This window comes from Lepisma saccharinum, chromosome 26, assembly GCF_977018435.1.
Source record: "Lepisma saccharinum chromosome 26, izLepSacc3.1, whole genome shotgun sequence".
NCBI lineage: Eukaryota > Metazoa > Arthropoda > Insecta > Zygentoma > Lepismatidae > Lepisma > Lepisma saccharinum.
The window spans coordinates 24,429,140-24,456,659 of NC_139254.1; the positions used below are offsets into that span (position 1 = coordinate 24,429,140).

Below are 27,520 nucleotides of genomic sequence, written 5' to 3' on the forward strand. Positions count from 1 at the left end.
TAGTTGAGAAAGTAGCGCAGTCTTCCCTCCCGAAGCTGAAAAAAGAGGGTCGTGGGCGGTCCCAACCCTGACGTCACTCACAGGACAGGGGTGACTCTGTCACTGACCTTTCCGCTTGTTATAGGATCTGCATTTGTGCGAGGGAGCGTGAAAGTACTTGGTGTTTCATTTTTCTGTAGCTTGTGTGATAGTGGAGTTTTTTTTTCAACAACAGTAACACCTCAGGAAGATGCCGCGCAAATCTGCTGTTGCTTTGTGTCCGAACAACGCAAGAAATACAGTAGATTGATTGATCTCCTTTATTTTACTTCGCTTTTTGTGCCACTTTTGGCTAATTTGAGAAAATGAGGATGAGTGATAACATGATGACATTGATGAATGAACACTCACAAACATCCATGCCCAGGCCGAGAATCGAACCCGGGACCTCTGACGATGTGCTAACCACTCCGCCACGGGAGCCGGCAAAAATACACTAGGTGTAAGCTATTTTTCGTTTCCAAAGGATCCGATTACGTGCAAGATGTGGGTTTCAAAGTGTAAGATATTAGATCCTGTTAACACCAAAGCAGCTGGATGCCGATTACACGAAACTTAAAAGCAGAACTGCTGAGCATTACGTGCAGACCGCAGCTTATTAAAAACGCTGTACCAAGTTTAAATTTGCCTGGTTGTATGGTGAACTGTAGTGTGCAACAGCCAAATTGCATAATTGATCGAAGTCGACGTGCCAATAAACGTCAGATTCGAAAGCGAGCAGCCTCCCGATGGCGCAGTGATATCGTCATCGCCTTGTAATCAAAGGATCCCGGGTTCAATACACGGTGGAGGTACATAGTGGTTCGGATCCCACTTTAAAAACTGCAGGTCCAGTCCCGATTAGCCTTTCTGTGCATAATGTGAACTTGAAACAACAATTCAATCAAATTCAATCGAAAGCGAGCAGTGGGAATACTTGAAGAATTATCTCCTCGCAAAAGAATTTGCATGGCACATAACTCTGAGACTTTGAGTACTGGAAATATACTCAATACACTCAATCTCCAACAAAATAGTGAGTTGGAAACTCTGAAACTCTTAAATGTGCTGAAGAACAAATGAAGAAACTGCACACACTACAGGATGAAAGTGCTAAAAAAGTAAACAAAGTAAAGAAACAATGCATTTAGTTTATTACATAAAGTGAAGAATTTACAAATTAGCAATAAAAGTTTGAGGCAACAGTTAGTAAAACTTCACAAATCAAAGCAATCAGCTTTCAACGTGACTAAGAAAATAAGGGAAATTCTTCGACCAGTGCTTTCCACCAACCAAATCGAATGTATTCTTAGTCACAAAAGCAAACCGAAACTGTTGTCAAGAAGTGATATTGTAAGTGCATTAGCACAAGAAAAGCTTTAACCTACATGTATAAACCTACTGAAGATTTTTCAAATCGTTGAGCAAATGGAAAATGCATTTTGTTTATACAATTCTCCTGGCGATTTAAGCTGGAAATGTTGAGTAATGGAAACAATGAGATCATTATTACTTTCCATGTTTTCTATGATAAAGAAGGAAATTATAGATCTCTTTGCCAAAACTCGGACATAAATTCGTATCAGGCATTTAAATTCGATAATTAAACAAAATCGAAGTCAGGTCAAGAAAGGTAAAAAAACGGTTGTTGTCTAATTGATGCCAACCTGAACCTGTAGTCAGGCAGGACTGTATTTGGAGAGGAAAGCTTGTAATCTAGTTTACATTAATGTATATTTCACTTTGAGAACAAACGAGAAACATGTACTCAGTATTTTGTGTGTGTTGACGCTTCACGGGATATAAAAATTCATCTACCCAGGCTCTCAATGAAGCGTGAAGTGAAATAACAATAGTGTTTGGATTATTTATGTCTACTACATGTGTACTTTTTGTCTATTTCCTGGCGTCTTGTTAATGCTTCTTTCCTGGGCATAGTAAGTCACATTTATCAATTAATTTTAACTTATGCAGGGTAGTACATTTTCTTTCTTCTTTGTATTTACATTTTGGTATCTAGCACCACTTTTCTGCAACTTTCGGATTATGAAACATGCAGTTGTACTGTCTCTCCCTCAGTGATTTATCCACCAACTTCGCTCTAACACCCCACATGATTTTTAAAAAAGGACAAATTTGTGGTCATTTTGGTTCTAAGTATACCTTTTCACCAGGCACGTATCTAGAAATATGTTTCGGTGGGGTTCAAACCAAGTGTCGCAGGAATTATAATAATATGAATACGAGGGTCACTATTTATATTTTGAGCCTAACAATGAAAAAACAGGAATTTGGCATTGAAAACTGCTTTATTGTTTTTTGAAGTATTCTCCTTTATGGTCAATACACTTTTGCATTCGTTCGAACCATTTGTCAAAGCAGTTTTTCCAATCTTCTTGAGACACCTCCATAATATGGTTTTTGAACGCATCAACGGCATCTTCCGCCGACGAAAATCGTTGTCCACGCAATTTATTCTTGACATTAGGGAACAAGAAGAAGTCATTGGGTGCCAAATCAGGACTGTATGGCGGATGACACATCAATTCGATTTTTTGACTGTTCATAAAGACGGTTGTTAGACGAGATGTGTGACAGCTGGCATTGTCTTGATGAAGAATGATCCGACGGCGTTTGTTTGTTTTCCGTATTTGACCGAAGACCTCTGGCAAACAAATTGTTGTGTACCATTCAGAGTTGACAGTTCTACGTTTCTCTAAAGGCACAGTTGCCACATGACCAGTTTTCCAGAAAAAACAGGCGACCATTTGTTTCGATGTGCTTCGAGCGCGAACAACTTTTGTTGGATTGGGTTCATCTTGAAACACCCATACAGTCGACTGCTGTTTACGTTCCGGCTCATATGCATATATCCATGATTCGTCACCTGTTACTATCTTATATACGTCTTTTGAAGCACCACGATTGTATCTATTGAGCATTTGTTTGCACCAATTGACGCGAGCGTCTTTTTGAGTTTTTGTCAAATTGTGTGGGATCCAACGAGAACATACCTTTCTCACAGCTAAATGATCATGTAATATTTTATATATGCTGGTGGAACTAATGCCTATGGTTGCCTCAATATCACAGTATGTCACATGACGATCTTGCATTATTAGGTTTTGCACAGCATCAATGTTTTCTTGAACAACAACTGATTTTGGACGACCTTCGCGAATCTCGTCGGTGAGCGAATGGCGGCCACGATTAAATTCATTATACCAGCGTTTCACAGTGGCAAAGGATGGGGCTTCATCGCCAAATGTGGAAGTAAGTTGATCGATACACTCTTGTCTTGATAATCCACGTCGAAAATCGTAAAAAATCATCGCACGAAAATGTTCACGAGTTCATTCCATTTTATTGTTGTCGCGCAATCTCCAAGGCAACATAAACACAAATGAAGCTATTGACAAAACATTTGAAGTACGTTATGGTCAATAATGCCAGACGATTCCGTGCAAACGTCAAATCGCGCCTAACTTCAATCAGTGTTGCCAAGGCTCAAAATATAAATAGTGACCCTCGTAATAATAATGGTTATATTAATCAAATTAATACTAATTACAATACATGAATTAATATTATATTATGATTACAGGATTAGGTAAAAAGACTGTATAAGAATAAAGATAACAGCACATATTCATTACGTAGCTCACCTGTAGTTAAGATCGGAATAACTTACATAAAAACAAGTGCCCTGACAATAAAATTAATGTCAAATAGATGAATAGTTGAATATTTATGGAATAACAAAAATGATGTTACATGTAGTTGGAGGAAAGTAAGTTTCTATTTACAATTTTATGCATATTATTTTGAGTAGTAGTGTACATAAATCTTCTTTGTAATGTCATTCAAAGCCGTAAGATCCCAACATAATCCTTGCCTTCTAAAAAGTTCAGAGGAAATTACAACAAATGATAAACGAGTATATTTTCATTATTTAATTTTCGTACTTAATAAGTATTCGGGTGTGTGGGGGGAAAGGGGTCTGGACCCCCTAAATACGTCCTTCGTGTCCTTCATAGCATATGATTCCAATAAAATCAGTGTCTTCCAATACGTTCAGAGGAAATTATACAACAACGGATAAACGAATATATTTTTCATTTTTAATTTAAGTGCTTGATAAATTTTTCGAGGGGGGGGGGGTCCGGACCCCCTGGACCTCTCCTAAATACGTCCTTGCTTTTCACCATCTTACACACCTCAAGTAGAACATTCTGAATAAACCTCTGCTACACCCCCGAACCGGCTTTTCCACTTTTCATTACATGTTAATTCTATTGATAGTTAACATTCAGCGATACAGTTTACTAGATATACTCTGCTCCTCTATACATATACATTTACTTACACACACTCACGTCAGAACATTCATTTGATTTTTAAAACCAATTTCTTTTAAAAAAACACGGAAGAAGTGTGAATTCCTATACCGTTGCTGGTGCTCGTCTTTGAGATGTCCCGTGGCTGACGTCATCCGTCGAGGTTCACGAATGGTTCCGAACTTTTCCGAACGCCAGACTGCACCTCCCTGCCTATACGGAACAGCAGGTAGATGGAATAGCTAGTCAAAAGCGTGCGTTTATGCTATTAGAGGCGGTCAATAACTCCGGCCGTATTATGAATGCATAATTTGTCTATTTTAATTTTTTTTGTATTGCAGATTCCAGCTCTGAGAGTTACTGTTTAAAAATCAAGCATGCTGTGTATCAAGTTGTGTAGCGGTTCCCAAACGTTTTCGTTTCACGGCGCCCTTACTGTTTCAAAATTTTTCCGCGGCGGCCAATTCAGAATGTAGGCCTATCTAACACTTGCAACGACCAGTTGGTGTGCTTAGGTTGCTTGCCTTAAGTTAAAAAATAAACGTATTTCAAATTCAGAAACATTTTATAAGTAAAAGTACTAAAACCATTTATAACACCATTAAGCCTTGTTTCCATGATTATGAAAAAATAAATATGCTGACCAAGGCAGTAATTTATTTTATTAAAAACATAAACTAAACGTAACGTTTCAACCTTCTAGCAAGGTCTTCTTCAGACTCTGTATCAAGTACAAAAGTAACGAGATACAAAAACAGGGCATTATATATACACAAACACAAACATACACAAGGACAGCGACTCGACCGAGTAAACGCTTTTTGAGGACAGTATAGAGTCTGTGAGTGTCCATGGAATTTGTGTCGATTATAGGAACAAACAAAATAAACTACGGGTGTATGAAGTTGAAGAGATGAGACTTGATGTATTTGGCGTAGGAGAAATAAAATTAAAAATAAGGAATTTACGTTCAACCAAGAAGGATCGAAAATAGAAAAATCAAAGAAATTATTTTTATTTCCAGACATGTCCTTGTGAATTACTGTATTCATTTCTTGTGAAAAAAAAGTGTTGTAAACAGTTCCATAACTTTGTTTTTTAAATCGACAACGACGTCGATGGGTTCAATCTGTGAAAAGAGCACCAAACAGCTGCCGCTACTATCCCACTTTGCTGGAGTCGAGTAGAAAGTGAGTATCGCCATGGAAGGGTCGAGTAGAGCAGACAGGCCAGTAACTCTCCCGCTCACTCGGCGAATGTAAACCAGCCTGTAATGATGGGACGCATTGAGTTTGAGAGACTTCTGGATAATATCATTGTTATAAGATTTCCTGGCCGTAGCATGGGTGTTACCTTTGTGAGCGTCCACTTACTTTACTTTATCATATTTCATCCGGGGTGTAAGGGGTGACCTTTTCGGAAGGCAAACGAGGCTCTGGCGTCTGGACGCACAGCCAGTCTAATCCTCTGTGGAGTTTGCGTTCGGCGACCTGCATTCTTCATCACTTTCATATAATCGTCATTCATCCTTATGGCGCCGACCTCCATGGCGGAGTGGTTAGCACAGCACGTTACGACGCCAGGGGTGCCGTTCGAATCCCGGTCTGGGCATGGGTGTTCTTTGTGACTGTCCCTTCATCAATTTCATCATGGCATCACTCATACTCATCTTAGCGATTGGTCAAAAGTGGCAGAAAGAAAGAAGCAAAATAAACCAAATTATTCATCCTCATGGTCGCAATTAGTCAAAAGTGGCGGAAAGGAGGCGTAAAATACCGGGTGGCCAGAATTAAAGTTACCCAACTCAGAACCCTCTGTAGCCTGTTTGAGGCATCGTAGACATTTGGGGCATCCAAGGTAAAGGCAAATCCATAACCAATTGGAGCAGTTTATGTCATTATTACAACCCATCATGGAACTACAGCGCCACATTTCAACCTGGTGGCGAAAAATTTAACTATTTTTTATCGCCATCCTCTTTCTCATGGTCTGAATAGTGGATTCACCACATTTCAGAGTTCTACGATGCCTCAAACAGGCTACAGAGGGCTCTGAGTTGGGTAACTTTAATTCTGGCCACCCGGTAAATCATTGTTGATTCACATTGTCGTGATTTCCTTAAAACTGCATAAAACTTAGTGACTTCGAGTCTCACTAAGACTTTCATTCCGCTATTGCCTTCAAGCAGGATTTTATACATAATTTCCATCTTGGGGGTGTGAGATCGGTTTTAGGGGGTTAAAAGGAAAATTTAAAGACAAAAGGACCATAAAGTAGGATTTTGTGAAAAATCCTAGGGTGCGTAGAAACTTTGGGAGTGGTGGTGGATGTTACGGGTGTGTTTGTATAATTCATAGCTTTCAAGTAGCTCCCCAACTCACGATTCTGAGTCAACACCGAAATCTTGGCAGGGACTGCGCTGAAGCCCCCAGTGTAGCCACCTCCTCCAGATTTTATAGGACGTAGACGCATTTCGACCGAAAATTAGAAAAACTAGGAGTTCTCTTACATAATAATTTCCATTATGAATCTTCCATTGGGGCAAGGCCATTACAATGTTCAATGAAAATTTCATACTTTGGTAAGTAAGACACAAGATTACTTTTTTATGGTGTGCTCTAAAAGCGACGAGGAGAGGGATACCCGCAGATCTGACTGGATAAACAATGGCCACTGGTTAATACTAAGTAATTTGCCAATCATGAGTCACCAAACTTACTACTAAATTGGCTACTCTGCTGCCTACGTGGTAGGTGGATGCATGGGCGTCGCCAAAAAATTTTACGGGGAAGGGGGGGGGGGGCGGGCAAATGATAAAAGTTGAATAGTAGAAAAATAGTAAGTATTATTACCGCGATTACAAATGCTATTATACAATAATAAATATTATAAGCTAATAAAAATATATTGTATTCGAAATAATAATAATAATACAAATTATTATTATATTATCTGTTATAAATGAGGAGACTCGCTACATCAAACGAGTGAATAACAGCGCAAATATTTTCCATTATTTCTTTTGCAATTTATGCAGTTAGTATCTGAAATGCATTTTCATATTGACTTTTGCACGTCTCGTTCAAGAAAAGGCTTTAAATATTACGGGGATTTTTTCCCCATAAAGTTTGTTGTGTGGCCTCTCACCTAACTGTAATTATCAGCTGTGAAACCATTTGTTCTTTGCATGAAATGGTAGAATATAACCTTGTTGCTGTATTTTTCACTCGATGTGTTCGATCCAATGCATTTTTACTTTGATTATTCTGTTCGAATATTAACTAAATGAACTTTAATTCTGTTCTTAACAATAAGAGTAACAAACTTTCGGCTTTCTTGCCTGCAACAAATTACACACTAAGTCATTTACTGGGTTCATTGTACACAGCTCAACACATAAACACAACACACGATAGGAAACGCGAAACACACACGCGGAACAAGATCTCGCGAGAACGCAACGATTTTGCCACAACCACTGGATGCAATGTTTTCTGTCGACGAGAGAACTGCTGCACCTAGATGGCGACACCCGTTCAATTCCAATGCTAGGTGACGTCACCGTTGCCATGACAACTGGCTAAAGTCTTCCGCAACCTGGCGGCGTCTGCTCTTGGTTTGTTTATGCTACTACGAACTCTTCACGTGCGTAGCGCCGAGCGGCGTATTATTTGAGTATTATCGTGTGCGTTCTGCTGGGAAATAGTTTAATTTAACAAGCAAATGAAAAATGTCAATATTAATTTGAAAATTAGGTGAAAACATCTGCACTTTTTGCACTTGGCCAGCCGACACTGGGGCTGTGAGACTTTTATTTGGTTGTTGGAGGTTCGAATGGTGATGAAGAATATGCGCATATACACATAAATCGAATAACTTTTTTTAGGAGTAGATCTAACAGGTGTGAAAAATATTTTTTATAAGAAGGACGTTCAAAATCAAAAGAATCGTCAAGGTTTTCTTTATTTTTTTTTATTAGGTTCCTCATTCGAGCACCGGCAATGGCATGAGTGTTAGTAATGTTCTTTAAGGGCATTATTACATTCTTATAGAACATTTTCTGTTATTCTATTATGCAGTAAAATCCTTTCACTAGTGATAAATATTATTATCGATTTCTCAAATACGTACAGAAAGTGATCGATATTCTGGATAAAATTCCTTTTTGAATTGGCCAGCATCGGTCTGTACGAAAGTGCAACCATTACTGATAGGCAAAAGGCCATTTTCTTGCTACACCAACGCGAATATCATGCTGTTAAATTCGTAACTAATTGCCGTATCTTTTTTTAGCGTTTCCGTAGTGTGTTTGCTTCGAACGTGTTGTTGGACTCCCTTGCGCTTCGAATTGCCTTCGCAGAAAGAGTCATTTCGCGAAGTCAAATCCTTGTTTTGAACCGCCATTCGATGTTTGTCGTATAGGAAGCGCAATTTAAAGAACGAACCGCAAGATGGCGGGGGGAATTAATCGCCATATTGGCGCTGTAACAGATACCCCTAATTGCAAATGGCGGCGGGTGGGTGGATCCCGTGGCTCTCCCTCCGCGCGTCTTTTGTCGACGCTTACACGTGCTCGTCAGAACCAGCGAGGAGTCTAATTATTGCATAACTCGCTTCCCAGCTTGTTCCCCCTCTGTGTGTGGGTTTGTCAGCAATAATAGCGAGCAAATTTTTCTTCTTATATTGCACGTGTTGTATAAATTGCTGTTTTTTTGTGCCAACTAAGCTTAGTGGTGGAGTGGTTAGCGTTACGGCGAAGGAACCTCGTTTTCAATCCTGGGTGAGGCAAGAATGCCTAATTTTTTAATATTGTGTAGCCTTTCTGCTCGCTTAGAGGTCCTGAATCGCCTTTGGTGCGATCGATATCGGGTTCAATCCTCGGTGGGAGCTCCAAGATTCAGTGACGACTCCAGCCTGATATAGGCCGAAGTTTGTGTGGAGGGGGGGGGGGGGGTGGGAAGGGGAGCTGTTTCAAATTCTCGGGACTAACTAACATGGACGTACCCTGGGGCCTACAACGCCTTGAACACGTAGTGGGGAAAACGACCCAAGAAACTGTTTCCCCAGACGGATGACAACATACATGGCAGTGCGATCAGTATGGCTGCTAATTTTCTTCTGAAAGTAATGCGGCTTAGTTAGTTCTTGGGTTATATTGTGTAGATTTGTTTGTCTTGAAAGGCGGTTAGTGAATTGATGGAAACAATTATATTTGTGGAGTGATTTGCAGTCACAAAATATAATTAATTTGGAAAGAAAAAATAATATTAATAAATAAATAGCATGCGTAACACAAGAAGAAACATCGCAATGTGATTCCGGACGTCAGGTGTTGGATTGTGTACCAGAGTTTATTTTTCTATGTTATTAGAATATAAATATTATCCTGAGAGATATTTCATACCGAGACGACAAACCACAAGTGCCGCTTGGAAGCGAGCAGTCGGTAATCAATGCAGCCTTTCGAACCATAGGGACACAAGATCTGACTGCACCGTTTCCTCAAGGAGATTTTAGACCAAAGCGACACGCGACAAACGATACAGGGATTTCACACCAAAGCGACACGGGTCCTTGTGTCCAAGGCAACTTTCATACCGAAGCGACACGCGACACAAGTCGCATGGAAACAAGCCAATCAAGAGCAACATTTCACATCGTAGCGGCATGACGGGCAGCACAGGCCAGCGTTCGGTTGGTGAAATCCTCAAGCGATAAGTGTCGCGTGCCGCTTGTCGCTTTCGTGCGCATCTCCCTAAAGAAGACAGTCATTGCACCGCGCATGCACGAACAACAAACCACGGCAACACGTTGCAACCTATTGAGGAAATGCCCCAGTTTGAGCGACACGCAAGCGACAAGGCGACACGTGTGTCTTATCGTGTCGCCTAGATCTGTTGTTCGCACAATTAGCAGCAAATCTATACTGCTGCAGATAGAAATATCAACAACGTAGTCAACAGAACGAGAATAAATTACAATTAAAATTACAATAGACTGAAGGCACCATGTCGCTTGTCGCTTAGTTGGGAACTCCCCCTGTGGCGCGTCGCTTCGGTCTGAGCAACCTTCCTTTAAGGAGCTTTCCGACCGAAGTAACAAGTAGTACGCGAATACGACATATGAACGTGTTGTTTGCTGTTTGGACCCTTATGCGCAATGAATGCTATTTTACAGTCTGGAAGTGTCTGTGTCACTAGTTACATCAACGTGAACATCCCGTGTCGCTTGTCCCATTGGTCTGAAAGTTTCCTTACACTCATGTCGATGGCACTAAGGAAGTTTTGTGAGTTTCCCCTTGTCGTTTCATGCAATCATCATTATCATCATCGCCGCGATTAGTTTAAAGCGGAAGAAAAGAGACAGTAAATATCAAAAATACAAATGTTTCAGTGTGTATATCTTTAAAAGAAATGATGATGATAATAATAATAATGAACCTAATTCATACACAAAAATTTAGTTACCAAGAGCATTCCAAGCGTATTTTTTCTCCCGTATTATTAATGAAAATAACGATAACAGGACGTGGTCGACTGTCTACAATGTTCGTTAATATCTTCGCGACCAGTGTACTAAATATCATAGCAATTATCACATTCATAGAAATGCTTTATGTAAAAGAATCAGACGTTGCAGCGAAAACTCCATTTACTTCCAAGCAGACGAATTCCACGTAGCGTTGCGGACACCAGCGCCTCTAGCGGTATCATATTCGAGTGGAACCCGCCAGAGAGCCCAGAACAGCGCCGTTTTCCACACTACGAATTCAAGGCTCTGTAGCCTAAATTTTATGGGGAGAGGCTGGTTTACTTTCACGTCTCAAGGTGCCGAACGCCGCTCGGGGTATCAAACAAAAGAGAATCGGAGACGCTGAATGTTGGCAAACCTACTTCGGTACATAATGTACTCCTTCGAGCAGTTGCAAACGCGCGAGTCTTGTTACGAGTGGACCCTCATCGTCGCGAGGGGAAATGGCGGTCAAATGACAATGACTCATTGTACTTCCTTTTAATGCGGCAACGTTTCCTTGGGGGTAGACGATGTTGTTTCTTCAACGTTCACGTCGCAACTTATACACTCTGACCAGTGTTGCCACAATATGAGGACACAATTTCCCTTTCCAAGGAGCAAAATTTCCCTTTTTGGACCATTTTCCCCTTCACCTAAGCAAATCATACAATAATAATACGTATTAGTAGTGGTAGTAGCAGTAGTTGTAATTATTATTATTAGTGGTGGTGGTGGAAGCAGCAGTAGTAGTATTTCCGTTGGTCCATGTCCGTGTGAATAAAAAATGTTAAATTTTCCACATACATGTCACTCTCATCGCTTCCTGACCACATGTCCCAGGTTTGGGTCGTGGTAAGGAATCATTTTTTTCGTTAATCCTCATCGTTACTATTATCTGAAGGTGTAGAAAAGCGATGTACTTAACAGAAATATAAATAGATACAGGCTATATTCAAGGGAGCAGAAAAATGAACAGAAAAAATGAAAGTGGAACTTAACATTAACAGTGATAATGTAGTCCCCTGAAATTGTGGTATTTTAATCAAAATTCCCTTTTCCCCTTTTGGCTAAAATTTCGGCCCGAATTTTCATGCAAAAGGGAAATTTCCCTTCATGTGGGAACACTGACTCTGACCCGAAAATCTCTGGAGAAATAGAACGAAAATAAGTCCCCTGCGCAAGTAGGTCTCGAGAAGGCTCAACCAATGAACGCGCGAGAGGGTAAGTAAGTGAATGGAGGGAAAGCCCGGATTGAGCTACCACTCGCTTTCTCCTTTTCTCGAGCGTTAAGCGCGGTCTTGTGCCGCAGATTCCCGAGACAGATTCCAAAACCATCCTCTCCAGTGCACGCCCCTTCAAGACAATTGGCAGATAAAAATAGCACCCACCGTAGATCTGGGATTTACACCCCGCAGGATGAGAACCGAGCGAGATTTTTCTCCTCCAGATGTGAGAGTTTCCAAGTGCACAAGCCGGCCTCCGTGGCGGAGTGGTTATCACATCGCGTTGCGATACCAGGGGTGCCGTGTTCGAATCCCGGCCTGGGCATGAATGTTATTTCATTATTTTCATCATATCACCACTCATCTCTATCTTCACGATTAACCAATCAATCATGTTCAAAAAGCAGACTCACCCATGGTCACTTGATGCTTGGGCTGGACCCTCCAAATACGTTGTGTCTGCAATGTTATTTTAAGTGTTCGGCATATTCTTTATTGAATGAACCGATTTTACTTTTTCCAGACAAACATTTAATCTTTTCAAGTGCTTATCATCCACATTGGTAGATAACAGTGTTTTAACATGTTTTTATTTTAGCTTTTTCAGAAGAGCGGGCCTCTTACACTGTTTCTGAGGGTTGTGTCCTAATTGCGAACAACGCCTTAATCGTCCTATTTGCGAACACATAAAAGTGAGAAATAATTTCACGTCCTTATTGCGAACACATGAAACTGAAAAACCCTGTTTTCAAAAACAGGTAAGGTAGTGACGTAGAGAGTTTCGAATGGTTTGAGTTAGTGTTTTAAGTCCACTTTATGCACAGTAAGGCTAATCGGGACTGGACCTACAGTTTAAAGTGGGATCGGAACCACTATGTGTCTCCACCGGGTATCGAACCCGGGACCGCTTGATTAAAAGGCGGCGACGTTACCACTGCGCCATCGGGGAGGCTAGTGACGTTGAGAGACAGCTTGACTAACAACAACAGCTAACCTGATTGACTATCATGGTCTTCTGCTTTGTAAATTCCTCCAAGGTCATTTCACCCTTTCAGCCTGTCAACATAATCTGACTTTCATTCGTGTGTTAATGACTCGAAAACCCCTTGGTGCCTTAAAGTAATATGAAACTGCTTCAACAGGAAGCACCGGACAAATATTGTAGTGGAGGGATGGAACCGCAAAATTAACAGTGAGCTATGTAGTCACATCCGAGAGTGGAAGTCCTTATACATATAAAGCTTAAAGGCCGAGCCAGAAAAGTCTAATGGCGTGATTCTTAGGATGGAAATGAGCCTGGAAGATATAAAACGGGGGGAAAAAATGTGTTTTTGTTTTTCTTGGCGAGGAGCACGACTACTTTAATCATATCGAATTTTCTATGATCCAACAAAACACTGACCAGTCTAAAGTCTGGAACTGAGTCCCTTTAAAAATAAAAATTGTTAAATTGACTCGGGAAGTGTGAGAGAAAGTTGTAGGTCCCAAGGCAGAAAAATGTGTTCGCAATTAGGACTGTTCGCAATTAGAACGACACCGTTTCTGACTTTAGGTTCTTAATGTGTTGTGTATGCCTTGTGCGGTTCCTTTGCAACCTTGCACTTGAACCTTTCTCAAGGGATTCTTTACACCCTTTTAAACTTTAAGGTAAGGGTTTTAGATAAAAGGATTTTCCTCGTACACTTTGAAGGGTGCACAACGGCCATACGTGCCGATCCCAGGTGGAGGCACATTGCAGTAGCACGGATTACACTTTAAACTGTAGGTCCAGTGCGGATTAACCTGAGCATAAAATGACTTTGGCATTTTGTATTCATGTTTTACCACGTGACAGAGATGCACAGTTGCCACCGACATTGATTGGTTGATTTGCTTTATTTCACTTCGTCTTTTGTGCCACTTTTGGCTAATTTGCGAAGATGGGAATGAGTGACGGCATGATTGAAATTGATGAATGGACACTCTCAAACATCCATGTCCAGGCCAGAATTCAAACCCGGGACCCCTGGCATCGTAGCGGGATGTTCTAACCACTCTGCCACGGAGGCCGTGTGTGTGTGAACCAGTGACAACCATGAGACTGCATACATTTGAGATTAAAAAATGAAATTTTTATGGCTCTTAGAATTGAAACGATTGAAACGAGGACCCATCTCAACTTATCATCATTCATCCCCATGGTAACGATAAGCCAAAAGTGACAGAAAAGCGACGTAAACAAACTAAGTGAATCAATCAACGCCTATGCCAGAGACATCTGTCGGACTGGGATTAAATTCCTTGAACCGTACATGCGATGCTAATTTAAGTTGAAGGGTCTTTCCCCTCAAAGGTCGAAGAGCCTGGTAACTCCATTTTAGGACACACAGATTATTATGCAGAGTTTATTCGCTAGTGGCCATCACCCCGTAATCTCGATATTAAGGAATGCAACGATCTTTTCGCAGAAGCCGGGGCGGGACTTTGGAAAACACACGCCCTCGCGACAAGGTAAGGAATTCCCCTACGCTCTTCTTTGAAGCCGGAGGAAACTCAATGGACGCAAAAAAGGTGCGTTTGCAATAAGTCCCAAACAGCAACAGGAAATGCTGTTATGCCATGTTAAGGCTTCGAGTATAAAAAGTACCTCGCAAGGAACATACGCAAGCATACGGGTCCTGGTACTTACTGTTCGTGCTACGGCATTCAACGGCTAGGAACGACGTCGAGTTTCGGCAGCAACCACTCCAGAAGAAGGTACGTTGCGTCATCTTGCTACAGTGCTGCCACCTGGTGTGCAGACGTGCAAGTAACCTTGGCACGAGAAACTTAGTTTCCGTTGAAGAGTATTGTTTCTATTATGGTTCTGGTTGATTAATGATTTTACCGCTTTTGTGCCACTTTTGTCCACAAACACACATTCACAGGGCCCACCAGGAGCCTCACAGATCTGCGTGTCCAGACGCCAAAACCTCATTACTCTGCAAAATGGAGTCCAGGGTGTACAGTGTAGAAGAGATGTTGACATCAGAGAAGGTCACGCCGGCCTCCGTTGCGGAGTGCTTAGCACGGCGCTCTACGACGCCAGGGGTCCCGGGTTCGAATCCCGTCCTTGTGAGTTTCCCTGCAACAATTTCATCACTCATCCTCATCTTCTCGATTAGCCCAAAAGTGTCAGAAATGCGAAGTATAATAAACTAAATCAATGAATCAATCGATTCACCTTACACCTCGTATTTTGGTTCTCACGTTTTTTCTGCCTCTTTTTTTTATGAAGATGCTGAAGATGAATGATGATAGAAGGTTAAACGCAATGAAATAAACGTGCACTTATAGACAGACAAACATAGAACCTTCGGGGTTCAGAAGGCCACGAATTCAATGCATTTTTCCCATTTAAAAACGTTATATTCTCCGCCTTGGCATCTAGATTGTCCGATTATCCTCGAATGAACACTTTCTTCCATTGGCTAATGCCTCAGACATAATAATATAACCTTCAAAGACACTAGACAGCACCATCTAAAAGAAGACCCTTCTTCCTTCCCCTTTTTTAATATTCATTTACCTCTATCTCTTCTTCCTCATTTTATTTTGCTTCACAATTGGAAGATATATACACGTGTAGTTGATCATTTGCTGACCTCCGTGACGAAGTAGTTAGCGCAGCGCGGTGTGACGCCAGAGATCCAGGGTTCGAATCCCCGTCTGGGCTTGAATGTTGTTTGTAATTGGCCGTTCATCAATTTGGTAACTGCTTCTTGCAGGCAAACGAGGCTCTGGCGTCTGGATCCACGGCCAGGATAATCCTCTGCGGAGTTGCGTTGTCCTGTGTTTGTCCTTGCGTGTGCTAAGTGCCCTTTTACAGATTCAGCTTTTAATAGATGAGATATCCTCGGAAGAAGCATGAAATGAATGAACTAATTCTAAAAATTTAGTGAGGAATTTTTCAATCCACATCTTTTATTTTCTTGCTATGCTCCTGATCTTAATTTTGATTTCGTTAAGGGGCTTATCATCGTATTGTACGGGCAAAAATAGCCTATGTGCTGATGTGCCCATAATTTCAAAACCAATCACTCAAACCTTCATCATATCATTTACTTACTTACTTACTCCTTGGCTGCTACAGCCCCAGATTGGCCTTGGCCTCTGTCACAATGATAGCCCATTCTCTTCTGTCTTCTGCTTCTACTTCTTCACCGTCTTACTCCCATCCTCCTAAGGTCCTCAACATCCTCCAACCATCTTTTCCTTGGCCTTCCTCTTAATCTTCTCCCTCCTGGTGTCCCTTTATAGACCTTCTTAACCACTCTGTCTTCAGGCTTTCTTTCCACATGTCCCAGCCACCTCAGTCTCATGCTTCTTATATCGGAAACTAGATCTGGTTTTTTGTAGTGTGCTCTAATTTCATCGTTCCTCCTTATTCGCCACTGTCCATTCTCGTTTACTGCCCCGTATATTCGGCTTATTATACTTCTTTCCAATCTTCGCAAAAGTTCTTCATCTTCTTGCGCCCAAGCCCATATGTCACCACTGGCTTTACCACTACCTGATATACTTCGATTTTCAAATTTCTACTCAGGCTGTGAGATTTTAAAACTCTTAACAGTGAGAAATAACTTCGATTACCAGCTGCATCATCATACCATCACTCATCCTAATATTCGCGATTAGCCAAAAGTTGGCAGAAAAGCGAAGTAAAATAAACCAAATCCTCCAATCTATTGAATCATTTCCTATTTCTCAATTTCTCTTCCTTCATTCCTTTTTCTCCTCTCTTCCTCTAGGATCCCTTTACAACCGATTCAATTCCTACACAGCTCGAAACAACTATTTCACCAGGCGACAGTCTTAATCGGACCGGCAAGGTCACCCGTCTGAAAGCAATTATTCAATTATAAATATTCAACCGAAAACTGAATTCGCCAATGCGGAAGCAACCTCCATCGCGAATGGAGTCAATGGCTTCCACATCGAAACGCCAACCTTAGCGTCGGCTTCAAGAGCGTCCGATGGCGCCGACCTTGCCTCCTCAGACGACGCTCGAGACGTTCCTCTTCCACAAACCCACCGGCCTTACGCTGGGGAATCTAGACCAAAGAGTAATTACGCCTTTCTCCACTGTTCTGAAGACCAGACACTGCAAGCGCAATTATGAGGGATATCCCCCTGTACGTAAAAATGTATTAGGGGCAAAAGTGTGAACGCCCCTCCTAACTGCCAGCTTTTTTAAATGTACGGGGTGTTTCCGTGACCTTGAATCAAAGTGGCAGGGTGGATGGAGACTAACCCAAGTACCAATGTACAGCGCATTCGGTTTAGCCTGAGCTCTGGCATGCGCAAAGTGGGAAAGGTTTGTCGTCTGCAGAAGACGTCACGTGACTCATAGGAGCAGTGTTGCAATACGCGGAAGTTACAATTCTACTAGACAAAGCTATGTTGTTGTCTCAATAAAAAAATACTTACGAATCTAAAGTAGCACGTTGTCCTTCACGATCGTGAAATTCGTCAATTGTTCTAAGAATAACAAGAATGCATGATGCATGGTTTGTTAGGCGTTACCAATCCCTTCCCAGTTACTTTGTAGCAATCATTTTCGTTTCAAAGTACTTACTGACATATCAGCAGATGTGGAAACACGCTTTTGCACTTGTTTCACGTTCAACGCAAGACTACTGTCAGCTTCTTTCTTCATAAACTTAAGCACGTTAAGACAATGTCTTTACTCTGACTATGAATCACTTTGCTTTCCCAAATATTCATTCCAGTTTTCACCTCAGCTTCCGTTGAATAAAACACCCTCAGCAACACAGGTCAACAATCACCTTACTCGTGGTAACACGATCTGCCTTCCCTCACCCAAAAAAAAGGAGAAGGAGGATGCCTCTTTCGCCGAGGGGTTTAATCAAGGGGGGGGGGTTCCCCCCCAAAAAAAAGGATCCTCTGTCATTCTTTTCCTTGAACTAGTAAGTATCGAACACATCTACCAATAAGCTCCGAAGCCAGATTATGGATATAGGTAATTGTTAAGGCAGTTAGCAACTCTGCTCTCAGTGGAACTCTCGAATCGTCGCGCTGCGCAACTGAAGGCCAGAGCTCAAGCTAAACCGAATGGCCTGTAGGATAAGGAACCCTGGTCCGGAAACGCGCCATTAAAAAGTTATAAGCCAAAACTGGTTGAGGCTGCGTATGACAATGGAATAACACAACGGAAAGATTAGTTTATGTTACTTTGCTTTTCTGCCACTTTTGGCTAGTACGAAGATGAGGATGAATGATGAGATAATGTAATTGATGAAGGGACTCATTAAGAACACCCATACCCAGACCGGGATTCGAACCCGGAACCCTTGGCGTCATAGCGCGCAGTGATAACAATATTTCTTTTACTCTAGACTTGCACTTCACCCATCTTCCTCAACTCACCCGTTTTGTAACTGAATTTTTCTTCATTCACGGTCTATTTTCTGCCAGTTTTGGCCAATCGCGACAATGATGATGAATAATGATTCGATGAGAGTGATGAAGCGGCACTACGTAAGGAACATATACACTCAGGCCTGCAATCGAACCTGGAATATTAGGTATCGTGCTCGGCCATCGAGTTTCATGGAGTCGAGGCAAAACTTTGCAAAGTCTCACCTCGCGACCATCCTGGATACTGAGATAATATTAGTTATTATTGTTAGGCGTTACCAATCCCTTCCCAGTTACTTTGTAGCAATCATTTTCGTTTCAAAGTACTTACTGACATATCAGCAGATGTGGAAACACGCTTTTGCACTTGTTTCACGTTCAACGCAAGACTACTGTCAGCTTCTTTCTTCATAAACTTAAGCACGTTAAGACAATGTCTCTACTCTGACTATGAATCACTTTGCTTTCCCAAATATTCATTCCAGTTTTCACCTCAGCTTCCGTTGAATAAAACACCCTCAGCAACACAGGTCAACAATCACCTTACTCGTGGTAACACGATCTGCCTTCCCTCACCCAAAAAAAAGGAGAAGGAGGATGCCTCTTTCGCCGAGGGGTTTAATCAAGGGGGGGGGGGTTCCCCCCCCCAAAAAAGGATCCTCTGTCATTCTTTTCCTTGAACTAGTAAGTATCGAACACATCTACCAATAAGCTCCGAAGCCAGATTATGGATATAGGTAATTGTTAAGGCAGTTGGGATAATATTAGTAACATAATATTATCATTATTACTATTATGTCGGCAGGGCACAAAAGAAAGGATAGCCTAGAGCCCAAATTTTATAAATCCCGTTTATATAATCTATTACAATGAACATATTACTTTATAATTTGGCATATTAAATTAATCCACTTTCAGCAGATTCGTATCTTATTATTTACTATGCTGGATACAGAATTCTGCATAACATTACGTAGTAATAGTTTTCCAGCTGTAGAAGGGATATTGTAGACTGGAGTACGAACGAACAGCGCTGGATGCTGTTGGAAGGGTCGGTCTGCGTGACGTCCGGCGGCAGCGGGATGGCCTTGTACCTCCAGAGGGTGATGTCTCTATCTCAAGTTACCACCTGTTACAAAGAGGCTGGCGGGATTACACTCAAGACGACAATGGTCCATTGATAGAATGTCTCGGAGAACAGCTCAACCACTGTCCACCGAGAGGGCAATGTTAATCATCTCGTCTATCCGGGCTATTTTTAAACGTGAAATTTCATCTGTTCGAAGAAAAAGAAGAAAGAGGGAGCCTTCCTGCTTACGAGAGGCAAAACATGTTTGAGGACTTAGTTTCTCCGCGGCAGAAGAACAGGTAATTCCTGTACCGGCTACGGATACCACCGCTCCAGACTCCTCTAAATAAAGAGCATGACGTAAGGCAAACTCTCACCAAAGAAATTTGCACGGCTGGTCGGGTAAAAACGAAGACCTTGCAAATAAACACTAGATTAACAGACGGTGGTGATGATCCTTTATCAACGGCTTGCTAGACGAAACCTGGATGAACGAACAACTGAACATCTAGTATTAAATAACCCGGATGAACGAACAATTAGAGTTATTATCGTGAGAATTTTAAGCATAGCAATCCAGGCCAGTGACGGCCCTAAAAGATTTTGCTTGGAGGGGATTCTTTTTGATACCCATGGTTCTCTACCCTTCCTTTCTCCTACTATCTTATGGCCACAGTAGCGGAGTGGTTATCGCTACGACGCCAAGGGGCTTGGGTTCGAATCCCAGCCTGGGCAGGGGTGTTCTTAGGAAGTGTCCTTCATCAATTTTATCATATCGGGGATAGCGGGTATGTTTGTACCACTTTTTGATCTGGAGTATATTGTCGACATATACAACTTGTACGTTGCAGCACATAAACAAAATTCAGCATAGAAGGAAGTATATATTTCTACTTTGAAAATACACAATAACTGCAAAGAAGCTACGAGCCGTATGCGAGAAATTAAAAGCAACCTTGCAGTTGTTACAACCTACCCCACCATAGGGTTGGTTGTAACACCGAGCAGGGTAGGTTGAAACACTTTCATTCAGAGATGACAAAACACAAAATATGTAAACTTTTAGTCAAGTCTATATTTGCGCATCGAAGTACAGGAAACAGAATTTGAATTTGAATTTAAAATTTTGGGTGCGTCAGAAGTTAGGCTATTTTGCACCCGTCACATTAAACGGGGTCCAGCCCCTTACCATTACAAATAATAACTCTAACGTTGCATAACTAAAATCTTAAAGTATTCTGACTTCTGTTAAAAGCTGAGGCTGTAAAGAGGCACTCAGTACACACAAAGACAAAGCACAGGACAACGGCCAGTCGCCAGAGCCTCGTTTGTCTGCAAAATGTAGTCCGGGGTGTACTACGTGGAAGTGAGGTTGACAATTGAGTGTCCTACGAGGAAGGTCACTCCTTACACCTCAACAGGAAACAGAAAAGTGGCATATTAGCGTACATATGCGAATACAATACCTGTCATAAAAAAATAGCAAAATGATTCACAATAACTTTTAAAATAGAACGCGGACCCGTCACACCTCCACAGAATAAAATTCACAATAGAAATTAAGATATTACCTAGTTACTTGCCTCAAAGTAAGCTACATTGAGTCGTCTCAATCAGCGTTATGACCTGTTGTTGTAGAACCGCAAAGCATTAGTTCACTTTAATAATACTACTACTAATAATAATAACCCGTGGCTGTACAGCCCGTAAGGGCCTTTGGCCTATCTCCCGACTGCCAGTCTCCCTACCACAATACTACCTAGAGGTGTGGAGATCTTCAACCAGTAATGGGGTGACGTGGGGTCAGCACGTTGAACGTTCAGCTGTTATAGATTTCTTGATTTCGTTTATTTTACTTCGATTTTCTGCCACTTTTGGCTAATCGCGAAAATGGGGATGAGTGATGATGTGATGACATTCATGAAGGGACTCTCACAAGCACAAATTCTAAGGCCGGGATTCGAACCCGGGACCTCTAGCGTCGTAGCGCGCTGTGCTAACCACTTCGCCACGGGGGCCGGCGTTATAGGAAATTTCCCAGACCGAGTTACGATACTCACTCGGAGCTCCCCAATTTCCTCACGATGGTGGGTTGCCACCGGTCCTATACACAGGCCGAGAACCAAGAGACTGAACCCAGGCGGACTCGAACCCATGCCGTCCGGCAATCGGAGCCCAAAGCACGGCGCCTTAGACCGCACGGCCAAGGAGGAGAACTTACTAACTGATAACATATACCGGGTGGTCCAAAAGTCCCGGAGCAGTTTTATATATCGTGAGAAATACACATCGAATCAGAAAACGAAAAAATACGTGTTTAATAAGTGAAAGAAAGCTATTCAATGATCTCACACTTGATTCCCCACGGCCACCCCCTGTAGATTGTGAAATTGTGAAATTGTAAATGGAAACCCCCATTTTGTATTGTAGAATCGGAAAGAGGACTTCATTCCGAGTACAACAAGCTATCAACCATCCTCCTAGCTCAATTAGGAACGGGGATATGGCGATTTTAAAATAATAATAATAATAATAATAATCGAAATTCCCTTTCATATACTCTATTGAAAGGTATTGAAGTGGAGATTCCGAATGTGCAATCGCTTTCACTCTAGCTCAATTACGCGCAGAGCGTCCCTTTGAAATTTTTTGGGGTTTTATGAAATTTTCACTCCCCCCCCCACCAAAAATTAAAAATCCCCATATCTCCGTTCCTAATTGAGCTAGGATGATAGTTGATAGCGCGTTGGACTCGGAATGAAGGCCTCTTTTCGTTTCTATAATACAAAATGTGGGTTTATACGTATTTAAAATTTCACAGTTGCCTCCCGCCCCACCCCCAGGAGGCGGGGGTGTGGAATCAAGTGTGATTACATTGAATAGCTTTCTTTCACTTATTAAACACGTATTTTTTTGTTTCCAATTCGATGTGTATTTCTCACGATATGTGACCGTTCCGGGACTTTTGGACCACTCGGTATACAAATCTGCATATCTCCCCCCCCAAAAAAGTACCTCCAAAATTAAATCACAAATACGTCATAAAAAAGCTTAATTCGCACAGTGCTTGTAACTGAAGATGTCCCTTCCTTGTTTCTTACAGATGCAAACCATCACCACGTGCTTCCTGGCCGCCTCTGCCATCGGGACGCTCTCCCTGTTGCTCCCTACGAACGGCCTCTCCAGCGGCCACGTGCGGGCCAAGAGGTCCTTCTCCGACATCCAATGCAAGGGAGTCTACGACGCAGAGATCTTCGCAGAAGTCGACCAGGTCTGCGAGGACTGCTACAACCTCTTCAAGCATATCCACTTGCACACGCTTTGCAGGTAATGATACAAAATAATAAATTAAGGGGCGAGAACACCATGACGAGCCGGCCTCTTCCCACATACATTCAGGGGTTTGCGCTTTTTGCCCTGGTGCCTTTAAATAAAAACCAGGGCGTCAGTTTTCTCTGCATTGCTGTTCCCATTCACAAACTCTATTTGGGCTTCTATGTAAGTGAATACAATGTGTTACAAAAGTAATTTTCCTCCCGGCCTATGCTGGGATCCAGAACAGGTCGGTTACACACTCAGTTTTGTTCTACCTATTATTATTTTTTGAATTTTTTGAATTTTAATTTAAAATTTTGGGTGCGTCAGCACTAAGGCTATTTTGCACCCGTCACATTATACGGGGTTCAGCCCCTTATCGTTACACATAACAACTCTAACGTTGCAGAACTAAAATCATAAAATATAAAAATCTGACTTTCGTTAAAAGCTGAGGCTGTAAAGGAACATTCAGCACAAATTAGGACAAAACACAGGACAACACAAACAAAATTATACTGGTCATGGGGCCAGTCGCCAGAGCCTCGTTAGTCTGAAGTCCAGGGTGTACTTAGTGGAAGTGAGGTTGACTATTGGGTGCACTACGTGGAAGGAGCACCCCTTACACCCCTATTATTATTTTAATCTTAACTCTAATTGCAAATTGAAATTAAAGATTATAAGAAAAGTATATTGGTTTAGTTTAGGTAATGCAACACGATTTCCAGCGTTTGGAAAGTTACTTTTTCAAAGTAATTGTGCTACAGTAACAATTACTTTGTTCAAAAGTAACCGAGTTACAGCCACTGCCCCTCCAATTATTTTTTTGTTCCTAAAATTTAAAAGATGAAGTTACTTTCCTTAACCTCCAGGGAGCACAGTAATAAAATTAATATAAATAATTGTGATTTCGCAAATGTATCGTAACAGTCATTTAGCAAATAATCTTGGATGCTATTTTTTATGGGGTGGAAAACGTTTCGAATCTGTCCCCCAAAGTAAAGCACCCAAGTTCAATTCTGCCCTCCCAATGTTAAGGTTCTAAATTACGCCCGTGGTTACTGTTACAGAGTGGCCACTCTAGGACCATGAAAACATTAAAGTATAACTTTCCAAAAATTGAAGGGTACAAGCAGATGACTTCAACCTTACGTATTACACTCTCCCTCACCACCCACATACATACACACACACATACACAAATATATTAACAATATACAGAGTCTGTGTGATTCCAACGTATCCAAAAATACATATATTTAAAATGTTTAAGGTACGGAGTTTACACTTACCAATTCACATACTAAGACTCTAAATACATTCACAAACACAAGCCAGAAATTTACGGGATATAGTAATCTACGAAAAATTGTATAAGGATTTCAAACTCAAATTTACGTAATAAACTTCATGATATCTTATCTTGCAATAATCTTCCGTCTGTGATATAGATTGATCTGCAAAGGGCACTAACAAAGTAGAACAAATTGAGAGAATTTGTTTTATTATCCACGCAGCTTTCTTCTCCTTCATCGATAAAAATAAAAACTAAACTGTGAAATACTTGCCTCAGAGTATTTATAAATATGTATAAATTCAATGGGATCTGGATTAAATAAAAGTTGTAATTTTTCACGTCTACTGAGAAATATTCACGCAGAATTCGTGCACAATTTCCGGAGCCCATACTTCAAGCATAATTCTCGGAATTCGAGGAATTCCCGGTGAGAAGCCACTCTGCTGTTCTTCATTTTAAAAAGTAACTCAGTTACAGTTACTGGCACTTGAAAAGTAACTTAGAGGTAATTCCATTCCAAGCTCAACAAGTTCCATTGCTTCGAAATTACATCTTTGTGTAGGCCTGACTGTTAATTTCGTTACTTGAAAAAACTAACTATACTCTGTTCCTTGAATCTGCGGTGCAAGGCCGGGCATAACGGAAGAAAAGGGGAGAAAGCGAGTTGGCGGAGCAAAGCTGTGTGTGTTGCTGCAAATGGATAGTAGCTGCACTCACTTCCCCTCATTGGTCGAACCCTCACCACCTGCGCAGAGACTTGTTTCGTTCGCTCACTCCAGAGATTCCAGGGACAGAGTATAGCTACAGTTATACCGGAAAAATATATATGTTACTTGGAGCACCTTACCTCCAAACATGGATAAAAACAGAGTATTGTCATTACTTCTATGGAACAAGCATTACATGGTTGGTGTTACAGAAAGTGGCATAACCATTAGGAATATCTCAATTCCTAATAATTTTCCCTAACTTTATTCTCCAGAAATTTTGCACGCTTGTTTATACAGACAAGCTCTAACCATCCATAAATCTAATCACTTAATGAAGATTTTATTTCTTGTTTCAGTCAAGATTGTTTCACTTCTGAGTACTTCCTCAACTGCACAAGGGCCTTGCTGTTTAATGAAGACGAAATTGAAGACATGAAATTGAAGATAAAAATACTCCACGGAATTGACCCTGGCCTATAGGTAATTTCAGTTAAATTATTTTTCAAAGATGTAACTACTTGTGTGATTAAACATTACACATAGAACATGAACTATTTACTTTCAATGTACAATAACATGACTACGAAAACATAAAATCTACACAATGATTACATTACCAGTAAATTGATTAACAGTGTTTGTAGTAATTGGACGTCCATTGTGACACAAAATAGATACAGGGTGACACAGAAAAACGGGAACTTTTGAAAAACCCAGCAGACACGAGAGAAATCAGATAAAAAAAACATATATTGACAGAAATTGAACTGTTACAACTTGCCATTTAAGATACAGTAATCCACATTATCACGGTTTGAAAATTACGTCCTTGAGATGGAGTCCTTTGTTTGCTCTGCATTCTTGCAATCTGCCATTGAGGTCCCTCATTGATCGCTGCAACATGTCAGGTGAGATGACACGAATTTCGTCTTAATTCCTTGCTTCGATTCATCCGTTGTTCTTGGCCGAGACGTGTACACTGAACCCACAAGAAGAAATCACATACGGACAAATCCGGGGGATCTTGGTGGCCAGGGAATGTCTCCAAATCGAGAGATAACACGATTACCAAACAATTCTCGCACGCTTGTCATGGACTGCTTTGCAGTGTGCGCTGTCGCACCATCCTGTTGAAACCAGGCTTCATGAAGTTGTGGGAACCTGTTAAATGTGATCAATCAGGGACCTCAATGGCAGATTGCAAGAATGCAGAGCTAGCAAAGGACTCCCAAAAAGTGATACTGTATCTTGAATGGCAAGTTGTAACAGTTCAATTTCTGTCAATATTTGTTTTTATCTGATTTCTCTGGTGTCTGGTGGGTTTTTCAAAAGTTCCCGTCTTTCTGTGTCACCCTGTACATCTCCACTATTTAAAAGGGGTAAGCATAGAAGGTGCACTGCTTGTTGTTAGGATACAATACACTGTACATGAAAACATAATTACAATTCTACAATGATTAACTGTCTTGTTAATACAGTTGTGAAAGTCCCAAAAAACTCAAGATGAATGAATCACCACTGATCAACTACAAAGAAGAATGATTAACTGTTAGCAAATTTGATATACAACGTTTGTAGTAACTGAGATAACTGCACTATGAAATAGTATGAATCACTTTTACTTGTCAAATATCTGAAACTTCGCGCTCAAAAGTTGTTTATTTTTGTACCAGGAATAAGAATAATAAACAAGAAAGATGGGTTTCCTTTTTAAAAATAGACTAACCTTCAATTGACCTGAAACAAGCATAATGACATTCACTTTCCCCCTTAACGTCAATTAACTTTTAACTGAAACATTTTTCCTAAAACGCTTCGTTTGTGAGATACTTCGCATTATCAATGGTCCACCATGTATGATCCACATGCACACACGTACAGTGGGATCCATGAGTATTACCGTGCAAATTGTCAATGACTATCTTAGTTAATTTTTCTCTTACTTCCTATGTGTTTTTAAGCGATGGATTTTTATGTATGCTGGTGCAGAAGTTGTCAACAGCTTGCTTTGAGTTTTCTTTTAATTCTTGAAGCTCTTATTGGGCCAAATAAAGTGCACGAACATGGTGATGGACAATTTGCACGGTAATACTCATGGATCCCACTGCACACATAGTAGAATACATAGTATTCCAGAACAGTGGTAATCAAATTGGTTACAACAATTAAACAATCTCCCCTACTCTGAACCGAATTGCCCCCTAAACGAAAATTGGCCCTGGTCAGATCAGAGGTGCCTAGACTGCACTGCAGTTAGTTCCTTAATAACACCACAATTTAACTTCTTTCAGGAATCACTGCATAAAGTAACACAGCTTTAAAATCTAAGCCAAGGCAGCATGCTACAAGCGACGAAGTGCGACAACCAAAGATCTAGTTCCTTGGAGTCTGCAGGGACTCCAAAATGACTGCTGGAGCTTCGCGCATGACACCCAGCATTTACACTGGAATCTAGTCTTACTAGGGAAGACAAATCGCCCTTACTCACGCCTGTATACATCTTGGTTGTATATATACATATGTACCTAATATTTATTGACAAATAAAGGGAGTAATAATAAGTTATAGAAGTACAGTCAGCAGCAATAAACATGCGACACCCAGATCCTAAAATGCTCTCTTCCTTGCAAGACGCTACA

At 41.1% G+C, this 27,520-nt stretch overlaps 2 protein-coding genes across 3 annotated transcripts in view; one reads left to right on the forward strand and one right to left on the reverse strand.

Annotated features, from left to right (window-relative positions):
• The window catches only part of LOC145979567 (peroxisomal leader peptide-processing protease), a 606,981-nt gene that overhangs the window by 216,034 nt on the left and 363,427 nt on the right, over window positions 1-27,520 (reverse strand). The gene's annotated exons all lie outside the window — the stretch shown is intronic.
• On the forward strand, window positions 14,754-27,368 carry LOC145979497 (ion transport peptide-like). Its single transcript, XM_083112430.1, has 4 exons — window positions 14,754-14,827; window positions 22,663-22,886; window positions 25,238-25,361; window positions 27,173-27,368. The coding sequence occupies exons 2-3, from the start codon at window positions 22,663-22,665 to the stop codon at window positions 25,359-25,361; spliced, it is 348 nt and encodes a 115-aa protein (XP_082968556.1). The 5' UTR covers window positions 14,754-14,827; the 3' UTR covers window positions 27,173-27,368.

Coding starts and splice junctions, on each gene's coding strand:
- LOC145979497 (XM_083112430.1), top strand. CDS start 22,663: ATGCAAACCATCACCACGTGCTTCCTGGCCGCCTCTGCCATCGGGACG. Junction 22,887..25,237: donor CACTTGCACACGCTTTGCAG/GTAATGATACAA, acceptor TTCTTGTTTCAG/TCAAGATTGTTTCACTTCTG.